The 17,950-nt window shown below is 55.4% G+C and overlaps 1 protein-coding gene across 4 annotated transcripts; it reads left to right on the top strand.

The window, feature by feature from the left end:
* Nucleotides 1-3,378: 3,378 nt before the first annotated feature.
* On the top strand, nt 3,379-14,378 carry IFFO1 (intermediate filament family orphan 1). Of its 4 annotated transcripts, none has more exons than XM_075108179.1 (9): nt 3,379-4,192; nt 9,261-9,321; nt 9,407-9,502; nt 9,751-9,891; nt 11,104-11,264; nt 11,752-11,872; nt 12,578-12,667; nt 12,862-12,992; nt 13,609-14,378. In XM_075108179.1, exons 1-9 carry the CDS (start codon nt 3,483-3,485, stop codon nt 13,709-13,711), a joined length of 1,614 nt encoding a protein of 537 aa, XP_074964280.1. In that variant the 5' UTR covers nt 3,379-3,482; the 3' UTR covers nt 13,712-14,378. The 4 variants fall into 4 exon arrangements, with proteins under 4 accessions (XP_074964280.1, XP_074964261.1, XP_074964271.1 ...); XM_075108160.1 differs by having other exon boundaries at nt 11,080-11,264; XM_075108170.1 differs by having other exon boundaries at nt 3,380-4,192; nt 12,575-12,667.
* Nucleotides 14,379-17,950: the final 3,572 nt, after the last annotated feature.

Raw genomic sequence — 17,950 nt, 5'->3', positions numbered from 1 at the left:
TCCACTGAAAGGTTCCAGTGGTGTGGTGCAAGGGGACAGGTAGCACTGGAGTACTCAGAGGGAAGGAGGGCAGGGAGATGGGGTATACACACACTAATGTGAGCTATGCCTTAAAAAAATGAGCCTTGAGGAAAGCTGTGGAGCTAATTTGAACGGGTTTCACCTATGAAGCACCTTTGCAAGGAGGATGCATTAGCTAGTAAGAGGTTCTGTGATCTGGGAGAGGGGGAGCATCTCAAACTGGCAATGGATGTTAAAGCTAGGCAAATTCAAATGAGAAGCAAGGTGAAGCATGTGATTTTAATAGGTGGTTGGCCACCTGGGGAACCTACCTTGATTTGCCTATGAAGGATAATGGTAGAGGCTCAATATCTTTTTACTGTGCTGTCAGCAACTAGAGATACCGTCCCACATGAGTACCTGACTTGGGCTACAGAAATCTACAGCGTGTGTTTTGCACAGGGTCAGAAAATGCACTCTTCTTTCTCGGCCTTGAAATCTGTGGAAGTAAGATAAAGATGAGCATGTTTATGAAGAAGTGTCTATTTTTACACTGGCTACAGGTACAATTTTAAGAGCTGCAGTTAGCAGCTCTGCATGTCAGCAGGTGGGGTCCAGCAGTGCCACTGCTGAATCTGAGCTAATAAACTAGGGCAGGAGCTGTTGGAGGGTCTGGAGAAGTGCCAGGGTTTTTGGCGAACCAAGGAGGGAAGATGAGGAGGAGGAGCTGTTGTGCCAGGGTGAGGTCGAGGTCAAGGAAGGAGCATTGTGGTCCCTTGGGTAGCAGGATTAGCTCCAGGCTCTGGGCTTCCTCAGGAGTAACTAGAAGAGGTTGGCCCTTTGTCCCAGCCATCTTCTGTGTCAGGAGGAATCCTTCATCCAAAGATCCTGATCAAGGGAAGCTAGGAAAAAAAAGAGGCTCTGCACTGCCCTGTCCCTTCCAGGAGACAGCAGGGGTGTTGGTGGGAAGAGGCACTGGAGGTGTGTACCCCAGCCCCCCACTGTAAGCACGACTGTCCCAGCACTAGGTGACATCGCTGTGGCTTCATGTAGTTGAGCCCTGAGAACCACCAAGGATGGAGATCCCATCATCTGATCCAGTGCTGTGCTGGCCTCCTGGTGAAAAAGATTTCCTGATGGGTGGTAATGCCTTCTTCCACTGGCATTTCATTAATCAGCTCAGCTTGCCAGGTTTCCCCAGCAGGACAGAAGTGGGCCAAGTGGAGCTTAGGAAAGTGCTTGCTCCACGTCTTGTGGTGTTGTTCTTACCTACGTTCCCCATTGGCTGCATACAGCAGCGGGTCACCCTGCTGCCTGACCCTGCTCACCTGGGTGCGACAGGAGGGGATTGCAAACAGGCTGGCAGGTATGGGGCAGGAGGTAAAATCAGGGATATGTGAGGGGGGAGGAAGCTGGCAGAAAACACGGGTTGCTGTGCGTGCAGGCAGGCTGCAGCAGCGGGAGACCAGTGAAGGGACGTGGCAGCAGGCTCAGCTGAGATCTCTGAGTCAGCGACGGTTTCCAGGGCACATGCTGGGAGGTCTCCAAGCAGAAGCTGCCACTGCTGCTTCTAAACAAACTTCTTGATCAGAACCCCTTGTCTGTCTGTCCTTCCTTTTTCCCTGGCTGTTTATTTGGTAGTATTGCTGCTGGGCACGCAGCTCCCTGCCAGCTGCTCCTGCTGTTGCAGTAAGGGTTTTTGGAAGACAGGGATCTACCATGCACTTGAGGAAAGCCTTCCTGTCTTCCTCACCCTTGACAACAGCACTGCTTGCTGTGGCTCAGCCTCTCTGGTCAGAGGCAGAGCAAAGGTACAGCCACTTCAGAAGAGGGAAAATATTAAAAAGGAAGTGACAGAAGGAGAAGGAAAGCTCACTAATCCCGTACGGAGGGGACTGAATTCCAGCTATGACTTCTAGTAGTCATGGGTGTGCCAGGGAGGATGCAGCCAGGTTGCTGATGGCAGAGGTGGTATTATAAATTCAAATGGGGGCTGCTGTGGGGAGCCCAGAGTCAGGGGCTGGACAGGGGAGACAGGCAGGTCACAGGACAAAACTGATGCTGGACGCAGCAAGTCAGCAGAGGGGAACAAATTGGATTGAGTCGTTCCAGGCCAGGAAGACAGAAGAGTAACAGAAGGATGGAGGAGCAGCAGCAGGGGAGATGCAATAGGCACACTCCCAGTCAAGACTAGTGAAGCTGGCCATCCTCAGCGGCTCTGCAAAGTATCTGGAAGTGTGGACTGAGCCATACCCCAGATCCCAAGGGAAGGTATGCAGCACATCACCCAACTGGAGCCTGCCGGCCTTCTGCCACAGAGTTCAATGTAGTGCAGTGCTGGGCCTCTCCTTTAATTCAACCCCATTGCTCGCTCAACCCTTGCTGATGGCTCAGCCGAGATCTCAGAGGCCAGTTTGCGCAAGTGCCATGCTCAGCTGCGCAGTGGAGGTCCTGGGGGAACGAGGCATGAGGTAACACAGGTGCCCACATCCATAAACGTTTCTGTATCGATTGATTTGTGCGCAGTCTCCTCCCACCAGATAACTGGGGTAAGGGACCGTGCCAGTGCTTTTGGCAGCATTACCCTGGGGTTGAGGTCAAGGTTGGGGGGGAGAGACTGTAGGAAAAGACCTAAAGAGAACTAAAATAAGGGGGTAGGAAACCAGACCCGAGACCACTTTGTGAATAAGGAAGGAGAAAGCCAGTGGCAAGCCAAGCATGGTATTTGAGAGGCCACACAACCCCCTCTGCCCTCTGGCTCGCCATTGTCTGGTGGCAGCTCTTCGTAGGCGGGCTGCTGATGGAGCAGGGGCACAGCTGCCTTGGGAGGGGGCCTCAAGTGAGGATAACGGGGGAGCGATCAGGGGTGCAGAGGGGAAGCGATGCCATTTTTAAGGGGGGCAGCACTGGGGAAAGCATTTAAGGCTATGCAAATAGTAATTATTAAAAAAAAGATAAAGCAGAGGCACAGAGGGTTGGTGCTGGGCTGGCGACAGGAATGGGTGTCCGGAGGGACTTCACAGCTGGAGGTGCTGGAGCGGGGCCCCTCCCCGAGGCTGCCGGCGCCGAGGACGTGCCCGCCGGGGGCTGCAGCTGGGGTCCCGCTGCACCTGGCCGCGCTAACCGCCCGTGCCCTGGGGAGCGCCGAAACCCGCCGGAGCGGAGCGGGGGGGGCCGAGCCACCCCCACGCCCCCGGGGGCGAGGGGCCGGGCCGGGAGAGGAAAGGGAGGTTTCTGCCTTGTCCCCTCCTCTGCTCGCTCCGCCCGAGGCCGGCCGGCCGCCGGGGCGCGGGGCCGGGCGGGGGAGCGGCTCTCCGGCCCCGCCGCCGCATCCCCGCCGCAGCGGAAGCCGCACCCCCCCCCTTCCCGCCGCTGCCGGGGCCGGCCGGGCGCAGCCCCCCGGCGCATCCCGCCCCCGCCGGGTCCCTGATTGACGCCGGAGGCCTCGGCTCCCCCCCGCGCCCCGTCCCGCCGCTGCCGCCATGAACCCGCTCTTCGGCCCCAACCTCTTCCTCCTGCCGCAGGAGCAGCAGGGGCTGCCGGGCCCCGAGCTGCCGCCGCCGCCCGCCCCGCGCCCCGCAGAGCCCCTCGGGGGGGAGCTGGCCGCCCCGCCGCCCGCCGGCCCCTTCCCCGCGCCGCCCGCCGCCATGGCCCTCCGCAACGACCTGGGCTCCAACATCAGCGTCCTGAAGACGCTGAACCTGCGGTTCCGGTGCTTCCTGGCCAAGGTCCACGAACTGGAGCGGCGCAACCGGCAGCTGGAGAAGCAGCTGCAGCAGGCGCTGGAGGAGGGGGGCGGCGGCGGGGGGAGCCGGGGCCGCGGACCCCCACGCCGCGACCAGGCGGTGCAGACCGGCTTCGTCGGCCCCATCCGCACCCTGGGGCTGGGGCTGGGGCTGGGACTGGGACCGGCCCGGGCGCTGGGTTCCCCCGGTTGCCGCCCCGGCGCCCCCGCCCAGCCGCCTCCTCCCTTCCCGGCGGCCTCCCGCTTCATGCCCGGCACCATCTGGTCCTTCTCGCAAGCCCGACGGCTGGGCCCGGGGCCAGAGACCACCCTGGTGCAGGGACCGGGGGTCTCCTGGGTCCACCCGGACGGGGTGGGCGTGCAGATCGACACCATCACCCCGGAGATCAGGGCCCTCTACAACGTGCTGGCCAAGGTGAAGAGGGAGCGCGACGAGTACAAGCGCAGGTGAGAAGGGGCGGCAGGAGCAAGGGGCCCGAGCTGCATCCCCCGAGGGACCGAACCCACCCCCGCGGAGGCTGCGGGGCCCTACCTGGTGGGCGCCAGTGTGGGAGAAGCAGGAAGCCCTGGCCTGACTTCCCGGGAGCGTGGGCTCCAGGCAGCATGAGGTGGGATTGTAAGGCAAAAAATATGGACCCCTGAAAGCATTCATCTACGCCTGGGTCTCCTCGCTTGCCTCCTGGTGTTTGAACCCTCTTGGGATGTTCGCTGAGCCTTTTTCTGTCTTGCCAACCCAGTATGAGTGACTAGAAATGCCTTTCTAAGCGGGGAAGAAATAACGTGACTCCAGGAGCTGGCGTTTTAAAGGGGAGGGGATCTAGAAATACTCGGGAAGGAGGAGCAGCCGGAAAGTAGGTGAGGAAGGTGAATGTGTGGCAGTGAGCGGGTTTGGGTTGGAAAAGGCTGCTGGGAGGAGGAGGGCTCTCTGGATACCTTGGAAGGTGCCAAGAAGCCCCTCGGCAAGGCGACTGGCTCCACAAGGCCCTTTCCCTCCGCAGTGCTTTCCCAGTCGGCGCCTCAGCAGCAGTTCAGGAGCACCCCGCTCCTCTGGGGCTTTCTTCCTGACCCAAAATAGCTGTGGCTTGGCATGTGCCTCAGAGAAGGGCGAAGCAGAATGCAGAGCTAATCTTTTGGCTGGTTCTTCTTTCCCGTGCAGGGCAGCCGCCGCTCTCATATCGCGCTGGTGGTGCTTTTGTTTCAAGCCAGTTTCTGAGGCTGCTCCCAGATCCACACGTAGGATGAGATCAGGCAGCGGGCTGGCGTCGCTGGGTCAGGGCGCGGGGCAGAGCGCAGGCCAGGCGAGACCATCACTGGTGACTGACACCACCCAAGCTGCTGATTTTTTTTTTTTTTTCTCAGAAGAAATGTCACTTTATGATTCCTTGGAAGCAATTAGAAAGGAACTGATTGTGTACCTAAAGGAGCGAAACAGCGCGCTCTACCCATGGGAGCCGTGCTGCTGACCTGTGCTTTACAGCCATGGGCTCTGGTGCCAAGATCAGGGCTGGTGATCTAAGATGACACCTTATGTTTTTGGCTTTATAAGGCTTTGGCTGAGCAGACTTGCCTGTCGGATGCTCCAAAGGCATTGAGCGAGGCACATGGAAAGGAAGAGTTGGTATCTCTTCCTTCCTGCTGATTGCTTGCATGTACCTAAAGCCTTTTGCTATTAAGCCAGGGCTCGGGCTCCTTCTCCAGGGGTGGGCAGCTCTCCTTGCATTGTGTTTGCAGGTCAGATAGCGGGGAGCTGGAGCCACCTTTTTTAGCCTGGAGGGCTCGAGCCTCACCTCCTCAAAGCTGTTCAGCTGGAGGGGACTGAGTTGAGTTTGTCGGTGCTGCTGAAACTTTGGGAGAAAGGAGAGCTTTCTGGCATTGTCCTGCTCTGGCAAGCAGGCTTTGGGGAAGACTGGGTGGGGCATCCTGGAGGGAGCGGGGATGCTGGGGGCTGGCAGGGGGGCACCATGAGCTGTCATGGGCTAATGTTGTTGTTGGGATCTATTTTTAGACTGTGTTACCAGGAGCTGGGGGAAAGCAGACCCCACCCCCAGACCCTTACTGGTACCGGGAACCTTCTGACGGGTGCAGCCAGGTCCCAAACAAGGGAATGGGACAGGAGGATCCTATTTCCACACCCTTCCCCATGCTGAGGGCTGACACTGACATCCCCCAGGAGGTGAGACCTCTCTGCCATGGCAGGCTCTGATCTGTCGTGGGGACAGCACAGCCGGTATGGTCCATTTGCCACCTCTCTTGGGGCAGAGGAAAGAGATAGCATTAATGGAGGATTTCATGGTTCTCTGACCCATGGCTCTGGTGCTTGAGCTTGTGCTTTCTTCAGGGCAGCGTTGCCACCGTGCACCTCACGGCACTCAGAGCAGTGCAGCAGGAGGAGCTTCTTCCTGGATATGCAGGGCCTGAAATTCCAGTCTGGGATCTAGGAGGGGTGCAGGGGCAATAGGAAGGGATGAGAAGAGATGGAGCAGCAGCAGGAGCGAGGCTTACAGGAGCTACACTTGGGAAGGGCAGACTGAGGCTAGGTGGTCTAGAAGAGGAGCAAAGGGTGCCTGTGAGTATCATACGGAGCCACCAAGCACTGGGGATCTGAGTGTCTCATCAGGTTTGTGCTGTCCATTGCATCTGTATTCCCAAGTAGCTTTTATCTTGGATGCTGCAAGCACATGCTGGAGATATGGGGTGAGTAGTGTTTTGGCACAGTGTGTTAGGATGACAGAATGGTTTGGGCTGGAAGGAACCTTTAAAGATTGTCTAGTCCAACACCCTGCTATGGGCAGGGACATCTTTCACTAGATTAGGTTGCTCAAAGCCCCATCCAACCTGACCTTGAACAGTTCCAGGGATGGGGCATCCGCAGCTTCTCTGGGCAACCTGTTCCAGTGTTTCACGACCCTCATGGTAAAAAAATATCTTCCTTATGTCCAATCTCAGTCTACCCTCTTTCAGTTTAAAACTGTTGCCCCTTGTCCTGTCACTATAGGCCCCCATAAAAAGTCTCTCTCCATCTTTCCTGTGTCCCTTCAATGTATAAAGGGGGCTTATAAGAAGGTCTTTTGCTGTTGTAATTGCCCTCCAAGGAGGTGTGCCATGGTGCAGGGCATTCACCATTAAGGGAAAGTTCAAACATGGCAAGAGAGGAAAACGCGCAGCTTCAAGACCCAAGCAGACCAAAGGGTGCCCCGCAGCACCGGCGTGCACTGACCATGCAGCATAGGGTAAGGCACCCCAGCGCCTTTTGCAGTGAACAGGATTTTTAAAGATGGGGGGGTGCATGTTTATTTTGCGAAGTGAACTTCTTGAGGGGATGTGCCTGGCTGGGGGGCTGTAGGGAAAGCACTGCATTTTGTCATGTCCACAGCTTTGAGAGGGCTGGCCTGTGGCTGGCAAGGAGATGGCTAGGTCTGACTGCTGCTGGGACCCTCCTGCCCTTGCTCTCTGCCTTCTGTATTTCAGCCTTTGGGCAGGTTGCTGCCTTGCAGGAAGGATGTGTGTCTCCCCTTGGCGTACACTGGTGGCTGTGGGGTTGTGTGGGGCAGCCTTGCTTCCAGCTGGCAACAACCGGGAAGCAGCCGCTGGCCTTGCTGGGCTGCAAGTGCAGTGCTGCAGGCAGGTTATTATTAGGAGTGGTGCATTGCAGGAGGGAGCGGGGAAGAAGGAGCCAAGCAGGAGGCAAGGAGGAGAGAGGTTCATATCAGATGGGTGTGCAGATTTTTCACTTGTGGGGCAAATCGCTGTTGCCTCCTGCCTTTAAATCGACGTTTATCTGATCTGCACTCATCTTCCATAGCACTGGTGTGAAATTAATTCTTCCAGGGATTTGCAGCTATGCTTTAATTCCCCAGTAAGTCTGGGCTATATAGAGACCTGGAGGGAGGCGGGGACCAAAAAAGAGAGGAAGTGCCACACCGAGAAGGATGCTGAATATTTTTTCGTATGGTGGAAGGCATTTTTCTCCCCGGGGAGGGAGGCCTTGTTTGAACAGTTCCCATAAAAGGGCAATTCCACCTTTTAACTTTCTCCTTCCCTCTTTCCCCAAAGGGATGGGACCCTGCTTTGACTTCCCTTCTGTAGCTGTGGTGTGGAGCCAACACCAACACGACAACTGCACGCTTTGCCCTTGTTTAAGTAAGGAGCAGTGTTGCTGGCCTTAAGAGCTTAGAAATTTTTAAGCTAGGACTCCCTCATGTCGTCATATTGTCCTGATGCCCTGAGACAACATGTGTGAGGGCTTTTCATATGGTTTCTGGTCTTCTAGACCTTAGGGTTTATTTTTCAAACTTGGTGTGAATAAGCAAGAGGAGAGATTTTTCACATCCTCGTGCAGGGTCGCTGTGCCTGTGTTGGTGCTTGCAAGCATTAAATAGAAACCAGAGATCACAGCATCAGGCAGGCCCAGCTCTGGTTGCTTTCCCAGAGAAATTCCGCTTTCTCAGAGAAATCTGGCTCTCCCAGAAGAGTCAGGAGTTGGATAAGAATGCATCAGCCCTACCCCGTGCCGCACAGCAGCATGTGCCAACCCATCTGCTCCATGAGATAGTCATTTAGCAAAGAGCAGTACAGCCTAGTTGCCTCCCAAAAAACTGTGGACTGGGCCAACACCACAGCGTGGCCCAAGATGATGATCTCATGCAGTGAAATATAACTGCTAGGCAATGTGTCTTTGTATAGCAAAGCTGGGCACCTTGCAGCTCAGCCTTTTGCAAAGCTGCAGAGCCTAATACAGTACCCACCGGCCAATCTGGCATAAGCTGGGACAATCCATCCAGCTTCCTTGTAGGATGAAACAATGTTCTTTAATCCAACCTGTTATGCGGCGGTACAGCCAAGGAGAATTGTGCCCTTGCCCAGGTAGCATGCCCTGGCGCAGGGCAGCCCTCTGTATTGGTGCAGGCTGAAGAGCAGCCCTTCATGTTGACACGCATCATGGCCACTCATGCTCTAACGTGGTTTGGTATTCAGTTGAGTTTCATGCTTCTGGACAGCCTGAACTGCAACACTGCAGACACACAAAGCGCAGTAAACAAATATGATGCACGTGGGGACAGCTCTGCAATATCTGCAAGCCTCCTGTTACTGAGTGTTGGAGCTGAACCTAACGTGACCCAAGACCAAGGGGCTTGGGGGCAGATGGAGAGGCCGGTGGGCTGTGTCAGGCCAGCCCCAGCACAGCAGGACATGCGTTGCAGCTGCCACCCAGAGCCTGTGGTTGGTGTCCCCAGCTCCCCCCATCACGGAGCAGGCAGCCGTTGGCCAGCCCACAGCGAGGATGGTGCAAAGAGTGGTGGGGCAGCGTTCGTGGCTGGGGGGCTGACAGGCGTTCGGCAGCTGCTGTCGCCTGGAAACAAGCGGCAATGCATTCCCGGGCACATTCTCCTTCCTGCCCCGGTGCCGTCATCACCTCCTCTCAGATAGCTTTGGGGTGAGCAGCTGCTGCTCCTTTCTCTCTGGCAGCCGGCGAGGCGAGGCCAGTGGGATCTGACCAGTGCATTTGTCTCCCTAGATGGGAAGAGGAGTACACGGTGCGTGTCCAGCTTCAGGACCGGGTGACTGAGCTGCAGGAGGTGAGCATCACTGTCCCTCCCTTCCCCTGCACCCCAGCTGCCCTGCACCGACACTGATTTGCACATCTCCCTCTGCCTGGGGCAGGAAGCCCAGGAGGCCGAAGCCTGCCAGGAGGAGCTGGCCATGAAGGTGGAGCAGCTCAAGGCAGAGCTTGTTGTCTTCAAGGGACTGATGAGCAATGTGAGTCCCTAATCTCTCTCCAACTCGGCAGCAGTGTCCTACCCAAGTGGTGGGGCTGTAGAAAAGCAGTGTTCCTTGGCGGAGCACGTCCAGCACAGTGGTGGTCTGGCAGGGTTGGTCCAGGGTGCAGTGAGCAAAGTGGGGATGCAGATGCAGTCCTGCAGCACGGGGGGATGGGGGGCTCTGACTGCTGTCTGCCGTGTCTAATCTTCCTCTTTTGTCACCCTCCTGCGGCACCGTGGTTTCAGAACATCACGGAACTGGACACCAAGATCCAGGAGAAGGCCATGAAGGTGGACATGGACATCTGCCGACGCATTGACATCACTGCCAAGCTGTGCGACGTGGCGCAGCAGCGGAACTGCGAGGACATGATCAAGATGTTTCAGGTGAGAAGCGCCTGCTGCTGCTGCAGGCTCAGCTGCTGGCTCTGGGGAGGAGAGTTCCTGAAGGAGGTAGAAGAGACGACACCAGTCCCCTGCTAGGGGAGACGCTTGGTCACCCTCACCCTTGCTCCTTGTGGTCCCTTGCTCTCTGTCTCTCTCGGGAGGACCAGGAAAAAGGGCACAGAGAGGAGGTGGAAAACTCCAGATGTTGCTTTGGGCATCAAGAGTCCCCCTCAACCTCTCGCTGACCTGTTGTGTTGGGCCCGGGGACCCCGCAGTGGTAGGGGAGCAGCTGCAGGAGGGAGACGAGTTGCTTGAGTGTCTGTCTCTAACTCCATCTCTCTCCTTCCCTTTCCCCTCTCCGTCATCTTCTCTCTGTCTTTCTTCTCTATCTCTGTCTCTTCTCTTTCTGGATGTCGCTGCCTTTCTGTCTTGCTCTCTTTGTCCCTACAGAAGCAACTGGTTAGTTCCATTTAGTTGGGAAAGTGTACAAATTTTAAACTTTCTATAAGGTCGGACTGTAAATACTCACATATTTCACCTTTTTCAGACTGTCTCTTTTTTCCTGTTTCTGTCGCTGTGTTTCCTTGTCTCTGGACTGGGGTGGTGGGCTATTTGAGTTTTTCTGCAGTAAAACCACGTTGTTTTTTTCTCATCAGATTCATAGATTCCATCTTTAGTTGCTTAGTTTTAATTTTAGAAAATGCTAAAACCATGTTTTATCCATTGCACCATCTTTAACCTGATCATAATGAGCCCGTCTCTCTCTCTTGCTTTTCTTCCTTCCTTCCTTTTCTCTTTCTTTCTTTTTCTCTTTCTTTCTTTCTTTCTTTCTTTCTTTCTTTCTCTCTTTCTTTCTTTCTTTCTTTCTCTCTTTCTCTCTTTCTTTCTTTCTTTCTTTCTTTCTTTCTTTCTTTCTTTCTTTCTTTCTTTCTTTCTTTCTTTCTCTCTTTCTCTCTTTCTTTCTCTTTCTTTCTTTCTCTCTCTCTCTCTCTCTTTCTTTCTCTCTCTCTCTCTTTCTTTCTCTCTTTCTTTCTCTCTTTCTTTCTCTCTTTCTTTCTCTCTTTCTTTCTTTCTCTCTCTCTCTCTCTTTCTCTCTTTCCCTGCCTTTCTGTCCCTCCACCATTCCTCTCCCCTTCATCTCCTCCCAACTACCTGTTCCTGACCTTGGACCCGGCCTCGTTTCTGTAGTCTCTGCACTTGTCTCCCGTTAAGGTCCCAGCCTCGGTGGGGCGGAAGCGGGAGCGCAAGCAGGTCAGCGATGAAGACACCTCTCTGTCAGAGAGCGATGCCTCCCGAAAACCTGAAGAGGAAGAGGAGGACGAGAGCACGGCCATAAGTATCAATGAGGAAATGCAGAGGATGCTGAACCAGCTGTGAGTGCGGCTGCTCCGCACCTCTGCCACCAGCATCGAGCGAGGCTCTGGCAGCAGGCTCCCCACCAGCGCCCGGGATGGGGAGGGCAGGGGTGGGATGCAGCTCCCCTTCCTGGAGGAGGGCAAGATGGGAGGTACTGCCATGGGGTACATACACCCTGTGCTCTGCAGCGCACTGGGGCTGACTCCCCAGGGAGACCTGAACCCACCCATTCCATGGGTGGGAGTTGATCCAGGTCCCCTCTTCTTGACCCCTTCCTGCCTTTTGGGAGTCCCTGCCTGAATTTGCCAGGGCTTCTGATCATAAGGCCAGCCCCTTCCCCATCAACTGTTGGGTTTGGGCACATCATTTAAGCTCACCTTGGCCAGACTTCCAAAAGCTGTAGCCCTGCCTATGAGTGGGGGCAAGGCTTTCTGCACCAACGTGGCCCCCTGCCTCCTGGGGTTTTCCTGCCTGGATACTGATGTGCTGTTCCCTTGCATCCAGGAGGGAATATGACTTTGAGGATGACTGTGACAGCCTCACGTGGGAGGAGACAGAAGAAACGCTGCTTCTCTGGGAGGACTTCTCTGGATATGCCATTGCAGCTGCAGAGGTGCAGGGGGAGGTAATGGTGGAGTCAGGTCCCCTTGGGGATCCAGCCCTGGGTCGGGACATTCAGTCCTGCCTGAGGCTGGGAAGATGCTCCCTCAAAGACCAGGCTTCAGCCCCTCCATCCCTTACAGGCCTGTATAGATGCTTCCCCTCTAGATCACATCTTCTTTACGTGAATATGTTACTGCATCCTTGTGAAGGTCTCCTTCTTAGGCAGATCGGGGATCTATACCCCAAAAGATATGCTGGGGGCATGGTCCATACATGTGGGGAGAGCCACAGGCCTCCCAGAAATTACCTTCTCTGGCCTGGCTGGTCTCCGTTGCTCAGGATTTCCAGACTACCTGCCTGCTGTGCAGAAATGCTGCCCAAACAGAGGCCTTGGTGTCTGGCCAAAGCCCTTGCCATCCTCCATCTTTGGCCCTCAGCAGTCTTCTGGGGAGATGTCATGCTTGGGGACAGACTGTGCTCTCCAAAGCTTCTGTGCATTGCTGGGCTTGTTCTGGGCTGACATGCTTAGCGCCCAGTGTGGCAAATCCTGGGTCTCTCTACCCTATGTTGGCGGGACTGACTTGTGCCTTATACCGCACTGCTTAATGTTTCTTCCTCTTTTCCCAATGCTGCCAGTTCTTTCTCTGATTTCTCTCTCTTGCCTTTGGTTTCTCATGTTGGATGCCTCCCTGCCTCTAAATGTGCCATCTGCTCTCTGCAACAGCAGGATGACAGCCTGGAGAAGGTGATCAAGGACACAGAGTCGCTGTTCAAGAGCCGTGAGAAGGAGTACCAGGAAACCATCGACCAAATAGAGGTGGGAGGAGGAGGAAGAGGGGAGGACATGGCATAGAAGGGGGTGAAATGGGTGAGTGAGTCCCTGAGGGAGGGAGGCGCCATGCTGGAGCAGGTAGTTGGTAAAGGGGGGTGGCAGCTGCGGGTCTGGCCATGCCCCCTGCCCTCCACTGCACCATGCCCTGGGCTCATCTCTGCACTTTTTCCCTTGCACAGCTGGAGCTGGCCACAGCCAAGAACGACATGAACCGGCACCTGCATGAGTACATGGAAATGTGCAGCATGAAGCGAGGCTTGGACGTGCAGATGGAGACTTGCCGGCGGCTCATCACCCAGTCTGGGGACAGGTGAGCATCAGTGGGAGCACCAGGATACCCCTGCTCTGGGTAAGGACTCGAGCCAGGGTGGTGGTGAGTGGGAGCTGAAGCACAGGGTAGCACTCCTGCCCTGCCCTGGTGTGGCATGGAGAGAGGGCAGTTCCCAGAGACTGTTGGACTCCTGGTGACCAGCCTCCACACAGGTCATGGTGCCACCTCTGTGGAAGGTGGGCTTCACAGAGGAGTCAGTTTTGACAGGTGAAGCTGGACACCCCGATGGAGAGAGGAGCTGCCGTTGTGCAGGGACATTGTATAGGTCCCCATAGGCGTGAGAAACTAGGGTGGCTCCAGGCTGGGGACCTCTGTGGTGGGCTTTCACTGACCTCTAGCCTCACATGCTTTGGCAGGGTCCTGCTCTGGGCAGGCTCCTCTGACATTTCCCCCAGCCCTGCTTCATGCTTTGGACCTCTGGCACACCCTCCCCAGCACCCAAGGATTCTCACAGACCCACACGTGCCCCAGGGGAGTGAGAGAGGCACTTCAGCTTCTCTCCTCCTTGCTCTGGTGCCCCCTGCCCACACCAAACTAGGTCTTTTCCCTCGCCCTGTGTGGTGCTGTGACCGCTGCCCTTTACTCTTCTCCACAGAAAGTCTCCTGCCTTCACGCCGGCCTCCAACAGTGAGTCAGCCCCAAACGAGGAGAGCGAGGAATCTGACCGCGACCCCCCCAGTGACGCTTCCATCAGATAATGAGGGGAGGGCCTGCTCCCTTGGACCCCTTTCCTGGCATGGGGGTGCCTGAGCCGCACCTGGGAGAGACTGTCAGGGACGTAGTGCCGCTGGTAAATGTCTGTCATCCAGGCTCAGTACTGTTTGGGGTGCTTGGCAGATCCCGCACACCCCCGCGACTGGATGTCTTGCAAATGGGAATAGCTAGGTAGACCTGAGGGCCCTCGCCCAGGCTGCTCAGCCTCCAGCCCCATCTCTATTCCCTTCCCTGGCTTTGGTTAAACCACAGTTTTGGCAGGGAGGCTCCAAACCTGCCATGGTGGCATTCTCCAGGACCTCCCCCCAAGCCCCCCCAGACCCATCTCCTCTGGCCTCCGTCCTGGTGCACTTGACCTGCCCCCTGCCATCCCTGCGTCACATGGAGCCGAATGAGAGCTGTACCTCCCTGCAAACTGGACCTGACACTGGTGCCAACTGGACTGAGCCTGGGGCTCTCTCTGTCCTTGCTGCTGGCCAGGTGCCCGGCCGGTCCCTGTGCTGCGCTGGGCACCCTGAGTACCCCCCACCTCTTCCCGGGTCGGGGCCAAGTCCCGCTCACCATGCACTTTGCTTTGCCACACGTCGGCAGTGTGCTCACGTCTGTGTTACTGGGGTGAGGGGTCATTAAACAGGACAGTTTCCTTTTCTACACTTCGCTGGGTGTGGGGTCTGTCTGTGTTGCTGTGTGGCTTGAGGTAGGGGGTGTCCTCCACTGGACCCCCAAGCCCACATCAGTGGCGGCCTCCCATGGGACACTCCCATCCCTTGGGCATGCCAGATGGGACTGGCAGATGGGACAGTGGCAAGATCCCGGTTCTGGGAGCCACTGGCACTTGACAGGCTGTGTGTAGCACCGGTGCTGCAGGGGCTGCCTTGTTCTTAACCTGGAGCATCATCAATGCTGGGGCTGAGGGATTGGAAACTAAGCTGAACATGGCTCGTGAGTTGTGGACCTTCCTCTCCCAGTGCCTGATCTTCTCTGCCACGCCATGGCATCCCAGAGCACCTTCTTGCCTGCCCTCAGCCCACATCCACCCTCAGCGTAGCTGCAGTGGGGTTCCCCTGTCCCACCATCTCTTGTAGCATTTGCCTGGCTGGCTGTTGCACGTGCTTCTCTGGTGGCAGGAGGATGGGGCCTGGCAGGGTGGCAGGAGGGGATGAGCAGCCTGCTGAGAGACTGTTTTGCAGGGCTGTCTGCTGAGCAGTGGACCCAGGATGCACAGCCAAGACAGGTGAAGCTCCAGAGAAAAATACTTCTCACAAAAGGTCCTGAAGGGAAGAGAAAATAGGTGGCAGTAGGGTTTTTGGATCACCTCTAAGATTAGGTAAGGTAGATAAAATGGGGGCTGAGCAATGCAACAGCTTATCTCCATAGGTTTGGCTTGGGTAGCTAATGCTGCTGTGCGCTTGAGCTGTGAGCACCAGTACATCTGCGTGCTGCAGTGCAGAGGGTCAGCGTTTGGGCAGGGTAAGGTCCTCTGCCTCTGCCTGCAAGACGTGTTAAGGCATGTGTTGGCGTTTCAGTGTGGGCTAAGCTGGCTGGTTAGAGCCCTGCAGATGGCAGGAGAAGTTAGCAGCCAAGGAAACTGCTGCAGCAGCACTGCTGCTGGTGCTGGGAAATGGCAGTTCCTCAGCTGATGGTCTGCTGTGGCTGGGCTCAGACTTGCAAGTGCAGTCTCACCGGGAAGCTGGGGGAGCATTTCACGGGAGCAACAGGGTGCTGGATAGCAGCAGAGGTGTGTCCGCTCCCCCCCTACCCCCCTGCTGCCTTGGCTGCCTGTGGCTATGCAGGCACATGGGAGGTGTGTGCCTCAGCACTGGCCCTGAGACCAGGGCCTTCGCCATGGGCCTCACCTCTACACTGCCTTGCCGGACTGTTTCAGTTTCTTTCCTTCCCTTTTTCTTCCTAAAAGACATAAGCCAAGGAAATACTTTAATCTTAGCTTTTTCTTTTGAGTGATGATGCTTCATGGAGTAGATCAGGGATCACTTTCTATCCTGCCTGGAGGCTCTCAAGGCTCCTCTGGTTCATGCAAATCCCCTTTCCTGTACGTGCCTTTGCAGTCTTCTCTGCTCTTTCCCTGCTGCAAATTTATCTGTAAGCAGCTGTCTAAGTCTGGCTTCCCCCATGCATAGTCCATGACATGTGTACCTTGGCCTCTCAGTACTGCTTAAGAAACCCACAGGACTGTAGAGCACGTACCCCAAGAGATTTCAAGCATGATGCACAGAAGGACCAATATCTCTGCCTTGAGCAGTCATTGCCCAGAGGAACAGCTGGTGGTCCCAGATGCCCATGTACCAGGACACATGGGACTTCCAGTCCCACACTGCTTGTTAGAACTTCATTTGCAGTGAAACTGAGATCTCGCCCACCCATGTGTGCAAGACGCTGTCCTCTGGTATTGCCAGCAATAGGCTCCATTCCCCCACCAGTGTGACAGCCCCTGAGATCTCACTGGCAGGACATGCAACACTGATACTTTGCTTCAGCAGTTTCTCAGCATGTGAAGCACAGCCTAAGGCCTCCCCTGTTAGCCAGACCATCTGCCCTACAGCTACCTGTCCTTCAGTGGTGACCCCATGTCTTTGATGCTGGATATGAGGAGATGTGAACCTTCCATCTATTTAACTCTTCTCTGTCGGCTCCTCTCTGTTCTTTGGGGAGTATCTAGCCTGCTTTTCTCTACCACGAGCCCTGCTGGGAACTGTGTTGTCTAGGAAGCGCTCAGAGCCCTGTTGCTTCTTGCATCCCTAACCTCATCCCTTTTTCAGGCCATCTCTCAGCAGCGCCTGCTCAGGAAACAGTATCAGAAGAAATTGTCTGCTGAAGACCCAAGTCTTGGCTGCTTGATCTTTCCGAATGCTTGCTGGTTTGTATTCATCTCACAGGGAGTAAATGTATCTCATTTACCATTAGACCCCAGCCCATTCAAAAATCTTTGGCCTAAACTTTCTGAAAAACTTGGTTGCTGGGGCAGCTTGGCCGTGGATGGAGCAGGCCTTTTCCTATTATTGACCAAGATGATGAATTGATGAAATTAGCTTTGGTGGAGCAGGTCCGTTACTCTTTCCAGCTGACCATGCTTACCTGTGGGCATGTTGCAGCTGATTCTAGTATGGTCCTTGGTGTACCAGAGCAGACATTGGCATGCAGGGGACAAAGTCCTGTCTCACTTGGTGTCCATGCATTAATGTGAATGTTTAGTGCCCAAGTACAGTCCAAGCATGATGTGTTTTACTGAAAGGGTTCCATGGCAGGATGCATCCGTGTAGTCCCTCTGTCAGCATCTATCTTGGGACCCTGGCTGTGGCCTGGTGACCTTCACAAACCTTTGTCCAAGACCATCTTTTTAGGATTGTATCTCTGGATTGTCAGTGAGTTCTTCCTATTGACTATTTGGGCAGGCTGGGTCAGCTTTCCCACCCTATAGAAGTCCATGTTGGCAGAGGCATACTCAGGCAGTCTGGAAAATGCTAGTGATTGCTCTGGCTTTTCCCTCCCCAACATCTGGACTGTTGTGTCTAGGTGAGGATAGGCACAACTTTTATATCAGCAGTGGGAGTGGCACAAAAACTCTCCCTTGAGGCAGATCCACTTGCGAGCATCCTGCCTCCAAGAGGTGCTGAGGGACGTGATCAGCCTTTGAGCTGGGGTGAGATGCTATTTTCTGCCATGGCCACTGTGCTCCATGCTCCCTGTGCTGAGATCAGTCTCTGGGCAAGGGACTTCAACAGATGGTGCCAGGCATCTTGTAGAAGTGAGTCCTGGTTCCCTGCTAAAAGTGTTTCTGGTTCTATGGCATGCAAAGTGGCCTCCCCAGCCCCTTCCCTAGTGAGTTCTCATCCTCAGAGACCCTGTCTGGCAAGGTAGCTCTGGGACCAGGTCCACTGAGTTTCTTAGTGGAGGGTACCAGATTTTCCCACAGAGAGGGTGGGGGGCATCGCCCTCCTTGCATCTCATAACATGGAAGTGGGATGCTCATACTGGTTCTGGAGAGGGTTCAGTCAACCTAACCACTAAGTAGCCTAGATCATCTTCCCTGTGTTAAGCAAGGCCACTTGCTTCTTCCCTTTACTCATTTCTGGAACCCATCTATTTTAGATCGTATGTCAGAATTGAAGGAGTCTGACTTGTCTGTCTGTTCAGTTGAGGTCCTGTGTTTCCACCCAGCACCCTTCTGCTGAAGGTGGTTTGTCACCTGTTGCACATGACTCAGC

The sequence above is a fragment of the Phalacrocorax aristotelis genome, chromosome 1 (genome assembly GCF_949628215.1).
Source record: "Phalacrocorax aristotelis chromosome 1, bGulAri2.1, whole genome shotgun sequence".
Lineage (NCBI taxonomy): Eukaryota > Metazoa > Chordata > Aves > Suliformes > Phalacrocoracidae > Phalacrocorax > Phalacrocorax aristotelis.
Note: the sequence above shows the minus strand (reverse complement) of the source record. Positions and strands in the feature narration are given on the sequence as shown.